General features: G+C 40.3%; 1 protein-coding gene across 2 annotated transcripts in view; it reads right to left on the bottom strand.

Annotated features, from left to right (window-relative positions):
• Nucleotides 1–6,137, bottom strand: part of ZFAT (zinc finger and AT-hook domain containing) — a 206,797-nt gene that overhangs the window by 57,973 nt on the left and 142,687 nt on the right. For both annotated transcript variants that reach the window (XM_019528196.1, XM_019528195.1), the window contains exon 10: nt 4,434–4,607. In XM_019528196.1, coding sequence (XP_019383741.1) covers nt 4,434–4,607 — 174 coding nt within the window. The remainder of the gene's footprint in view (nt 1–4,433; nt 4,608–6,137) is intronic.

Below are 6,137 nucleotides of genomic sequence, written 5' to 3' on the forward strand. Positions count from 1 at the left end.
GGCTAGGAGCTGGAACCAACTTCCTAGGGAAGTGGTGCTGGCTCCTACCCTGGGGATCTTTAAGAAGAGGCTTGATGACTACCTAGCTGGACTCATTTGAGTCCAGTCTTTTCTCCCGCCCAGACAGGGGGTCGGACCTGAAGATCTACAAGGTCCCTTCAGACCCTACTTCTATGATTCTATGATTCTATGACATAAGCGTGACAAAAGGAAGAAATTAGAACATGGGATGGGGTATACAATTTATATGTTGCTTCCCACTAAGCTCTGTGTGCATGCCCCCTCTTCCCAGGTCAAGACAGCTGTCCTGGGTATTGGAGGTTGGTCTCCTGAACGGGTGTACCAATAGAGATTTTTGGGGCCAATAGAGATTGATTTTTAAGGAAGCAATTTCTGATACAGTGTGGACAGCTGCCTCCAGCTGGTAAGTCCGTTGTGGTGGAAAGGGACGGGGGAGGGAAGGGGCATTGGGGGGGCAGATCAACGCCCCCTGCAGTGAGGGAGGGAGCAGGCACTGCCCAGCCGGGGTGGGGGGGTGGCAGCTCTTGCTGCTGTGCACACGCCAGGAGGGCACGGGGGGGCGTGTACCCCCCAGATCAGCATGGGGCAGGTGGGCGGGCTGCAGCTGAGGGCTGGGGCCAGGGCTGCACTGGATTCTTTTCACCAGGGGCTGTGCTCAGGGCGGGGCTATGGAGGGGGCTGTAGCCACCCCAAATTTTGGCATAGCTCCTCCCTAGAATCACCGCCGTCATGCACCTAGCACAGCCTAGTGTGTGTGGGGAGGCAGGGGTTGAGCCAGTTGTTGTTTTAGGTTTTGCAAAAGATAAAATGGACTAGGCTGGAACACTCACATGTCTATCACTCTGTGTCCCATTACTCTCTAGGTTTCTGGGGTTTTTTTCCTCATCTTCCATTTCTGCAAGTGACTTTCCCTGTTTTCTTTGTTCCTCCATTATTATTGTCCTCCATATGATACAACATACTCAAAAGCATACAGGGATTTCCCCCTTATGATAGGATGCCCATGCATTATTTATTCAAGCTATTTAAAACATTTGTTAAAATGACCCAAAGTCAAAGAGGGATAAGGCAGATTTGCTCCAGTTGATCATAAAACAGGCCTGGTTCCTTTAAATTCTGAATTTGTTCATAAAAACTGCAAATGTTTTATACTGGAAATGACAGCTTCCATAAAACACAGCTAAGAGAAATCTTCAGACTAATTTTGCTATCTAATTAAAATAATGAAAATCAGCTTCTCTGCTACATTTCTAATCATAAACAGTAATAAGCCTCGACTATTGAACTGCTTTCTGTCATGTCACTCCTGAGAGGTATAAAAGCAGATAGAAAACCACTTTATATTCCACTAGTTAAACTGACCCTGCAGAGCTGATATTTGAACAAAAAATGCCTGAAGTCATAAGCCACAAAGCAAGACTAGGAAATAGCAGAAGCATTTTTTTCAAATTAATTTTCTTTAGTTGTGGAATAACTGAAGAACACCAGAGTGCATTAGTAAGAACTTGGACTGCGGCTACCAAGGGAATGGATACCATACAAGAGAACTGTTCAAGAGGCTGCACTGCCTCAAGCAATCCATCATACAATACACCCCTGGCTAATAGAAATTTGATCCTACTTGCCACAGTGTGTGAAGTATGTGTAGAATTTATGGCAACAAGTTTAAAGACGGGCATGATCCAAACCTCCGAGAGGTTTCATATGTATGACGTGAAATCCTGATGAAACAGAATTTCACCCTTAAAATTCTTCTAAGAGTGAAAAAGAAAAAGCAAGTAACAAAGAGAAAAGGCCTAGATCCATTCATACCACTGGGAAGCAGAGCAACAGCCAAAGCAGCAAGGCAGCCTACTCCAGGGGAAGATGGAAGTCTACACTAGACTTAGTTAAAAAGTTCTCACACCACATTTTTAAATCCAAGTCCAGATACATCCAAAGCTGTTGGGCACATATACACATGCAGCAAGGATGCTTCAATGCGCTTTAATTACAGTATGTCAGAGCAGACTTGATTAATTGAGTCTCCTGGAGGGTGGCAATTACCATGCTCCAGCACTCTCTGACATCACGTGTATCGACGTCCCAAAGCTGAAATATGGTGGTGGGGGCACTTTAAACAAAGCTCGTTCGATTAACCTTAGTTAAAGTGCCCCACCACCATGTCTAAGCATAGGGATGCTGATACATGTGACGTTACAGGCGCTTTAATTAGGGCAGCTCTCAATTAAGCCTCTTTGGAGAGGCTCTTAATTAAAGTGCCCCCTCTCCCAACTTCTAGAGCATGTCTATAAATGCCCTTTATGATTAAATGCCCTTTGGCTGAAATGATCTAGTTAGGGATGGTCCTGCTTTGAGCAGGGGGTTGGACCAGATGACCTCCTGAGGTCCCTTTCAACCCTAACTTTCTATGATTCTATGATTTAAATCCAATCATGACTCATGATTCTCCAGTTCTGTCCAATTCTGTTTCATCAGGATTTCATGTCATTGGACTTAAAGTCCAAAACTTTCTATGATTCTATGCTATTAGTTTTAAGTTGTCAAAATAGTCACAATCCAGTGATACAACAATCACTTACTTGTACATGTAAATGAGCTGGAACTGAACAATTTGCTTTGCAAACACAAAGAGCATTTTTAAATCCACATTTTATTATTTATGTATGAAAATAATTGCATCTAAACTTTGAGAATGAAAAGACAAAGGCAGATTGTGAGATTAAACCGCAAGGGCCAAAAAAGAAAGGCTCAAAGAAATATCTGCTCATATCTAATGACCACTTATACAGGGTCTGTGCACGTTCTCAAAACTAGAAAATCTTCTATGTTAATCACACCTCGAAATTTCCTTTTGACTGAAGTATGTGAACAAAATCAACATGAGCTGCAGAAGACAGGGCATTTGTGTGCACGTGCCTGATGTATGTTTACCAACCAACTGCTATACTCCCAACTCAGCCAAAGACAAAGGACACACGTAGGCCAGAGAAAACACTTCAAGGACACCCTCAAGGCAAATGTTAAGTAAGGCAATGACATCACAAATTAGGAAAAAGTAGCCTGGGACAGAGCTACACGGCGATGCCTTGTGAAAGAAGGTACATCTTTCTTTGAGGAAAACAGTCTTGCCCTGGAAGCAGAAAAATGGCAGAAACAGAAAGAAAGGAAACAAGAGCAAGAAATCCGTGGTTCGACCTTCCCTTTAACCACAACCTGTGCCATCTGCCAGACTCTGCGGCTCTAAGATCAGCCTTAGCCATCAATGAACACATCTACAACCCTTAACTTGACTCATGAGAGTGGTTATCCTCAACTATGAGTGATCGCTGCCACCAACATGAAAACTGATGAATTAACATGACTGTTCAGAAGGGTTTCATTTGATGCATATAGTCACTGCCTTGATTCAAAGTAGAGCTGCACTGTTTCATGAAGTGTGTCTCCTAACAGTTCTACCATTAATTCAAATACACTGGGGCTCCTAAGAGCACAGTTTTTAAAAGGAAAACATGGTCATTTCATGATTTACTTACACTAGTTAATTTAAGAAGAATTGTATATTCCTTAACATTTGTTTGTGTCTGAAATACAATTCTGCCATTGTGAGAGGTATGGTTTACCTTGGAAATGAAAACCTAAAAAGGGAGATGGAAAGGGAGCTAAACATGAATATCAGATGTTTAAGAAGCTAATACTAATTCATTACTCAAAAAGTGAAAGTGATATTCAAAACCTGATAAAGAAAGGAATGAATAAGATTTGATGATACTTCAATCAACTGTAACATATAAGCACTGAGCAAGCTACAAAAATGCAATGCAAGGCAATGATACTAAATTATGTTGTGCCTACTTCAAAAAACACCAAAAAAGTAAATTTCACTTTTGGAAATTAAAAAAAAAAAGTAACAAAAATGTTAAAATATTGTTTTGATTGTTATGGAGTTAATTTTTGCAACCCATGTTTTCCAGTGAGTGAGAGTATATACTTTACACTTTAAAACTTTAATCTTAGTTACATTTCATATTTGAAGAGTATTTCTCTCATGTTTTGTATTTTTTACACCAGTCACTGCATTACCCTCCCATAAAAAAGGATCCTGCAATCCTTCCATCTGTCAGACTCCCATGCTCTGTGAATGGAGTTCTGTATGCCTGAGATAAAGCCAAACCAGCATTTTAGATCAAATCTTTAGCAGTCAGGACCCTTTCCATTTATGGAAGCTAAGCACGCAGTGTTTTCAGTGGCTCCGTATTTCAACATTTTCTCTCATCAATAAAGAAAATCCATTTCTGAGCACACTCCCTAATGACAGGAGAACTGCATCATCACCACCATAATTGTATTAACATTTAGACAACAGCTAGCATCTGAGCATGTAAGCTTTGGGTTATAAAACATGCACTCACCATCAGCTGTATGGAGGAGTTTATGGCTCTTCAAAGTGCCCTTTGATTTGAACTTTTTCCCGCACATGTCACATAGGTGAGTTTTCTCTGTGCTGTGGCGATTCATATGGGCTTTCAGATTACTCTTGCTGCGAGTGGCATAATCACAAAGAGAACATTTGAATGGCTTGATACCTAGCAACAGGGAAGAAAAAGAAATTATATGACTGAGGTGGTGAAACGTCTAAACTGTGAAATTAGTGGAGAGAAAAACTGCTTAAATTATTTGAACTACAAGGGAAATGGGGCAATACTTTTTTTCAAATTTGGATTCTGCAATTTAGAATCTAAATCTATAATTAGGATTTTAACCAAGTGACAGGATTTTCAAAGATGCTGAGCCCCTGCCATACATATTAACCTAACTAAAAGAACTGGGTACTCAGAAAGTTAGATACATTTACCAGATTCAGGTCCCTGATTTAGGCATATAGACCTGAACATGTAGGACTGACTCCCTGATGACTCTGTTGTTTCAAGACAGATCTCCCCCACACCCTCCTCATACACTTGTTTAGTTGGATAGTAATCCCATTTTGTAGGAGGCCAGAGAAAATCGTACCTAGGTGACATGCTGCCTGTTGTCCTGAAACGGTAATTTTGGAGTTACCTAGGCTCCCAATGGGAGACTACACAATGACCAAACATATAATTTAATAAAGGCAAAGTGGAGGGGTCCATTTTTGCTACTTTAAATGCTTATGGCTCTAGTACTTTGGAATCAACTGTACTGAGATTCTTGTGTTTTTTATCTATAGCAGATTTGGTATAGGATGGAAAATACACATTTTAAGTCACAATCAATAATGATACATGACATATTAACTGACTGAAGTGTTTAAGTGTTGTTATTTCCTAGACCATCACTGCGACATGCAAGAGGCAAGAATTCCCGTGGGTGATATCTTCTATTAGACCAACTGCATGGTTGGGAGAAACATAACTGACTGAAACCACTAAGAAGCAGAAAGGCTTCCACCTACTTGGTAAAAAAAGTCTAAAAAGCCAGCTTGGGGTTCTATAAAACTTCCATAGAGACAGTTCCGTTCCCAAAATTTGTTGCTAGCACATTTTGGAAATTTATATAAGTGACTTGCACAACTTTGGATAAAAAAAGAAAAATCAGAATTGTTTCATGCTTTTCACCACCTTTTACCTTCACTCCAGTCATTGTGCAGGCACACCACCTAATTTAATTGCTCAGGTAAGTCATTACTATGATCAAATGTGACTGGATATCATTTGTTTGATTAATAAATTTCCATCTTAAGCACTTCTGGACAAGTGCAAAGGGAGTTGTAAGTATGATGAATAACTGCAAACGACTGGGTTTAGTTAAGACTTTATTATGAATTTAGTTACATGCAGCTTGCCCACACTTATTTTAAAAGACAATGCTTTCTATATTAACAGAAATTAATTCATTCATAAACCAAGGGGGATCAGAAACTTACTCATTTCTGCGTTAGTCCTGACCTGTCTACTGAGGTTGAGAATCACGTCATGCAGTTCTGTGTGATTGAGAACCCAACACACTGGTTTATTTAACCTTTCCTTAACTTCAAATTAAAGTAATTTGTTAAGCCACAGCCATAAACTTTCAGACTCTCTTTTAGGCAGTGGAGCATGTACAGAGAACTAGAAAAATGTGAACAGGATGGAAAT

This window comes from Gavialis gangeticus, unplaced genomic scaffold, assembly GCF_001723915.1.
Source record: "Gavialis gangeticus isolate Ggan-Ray unplaced genomic scaffold, GavGan_comp1, whole genome shotgun sequence".
Lineage (NCBI taxonomy): Eukaryota > Metazoa > Chordata > Crocodylia > Gavialidae > Gavialis > Gavialis gangeticus.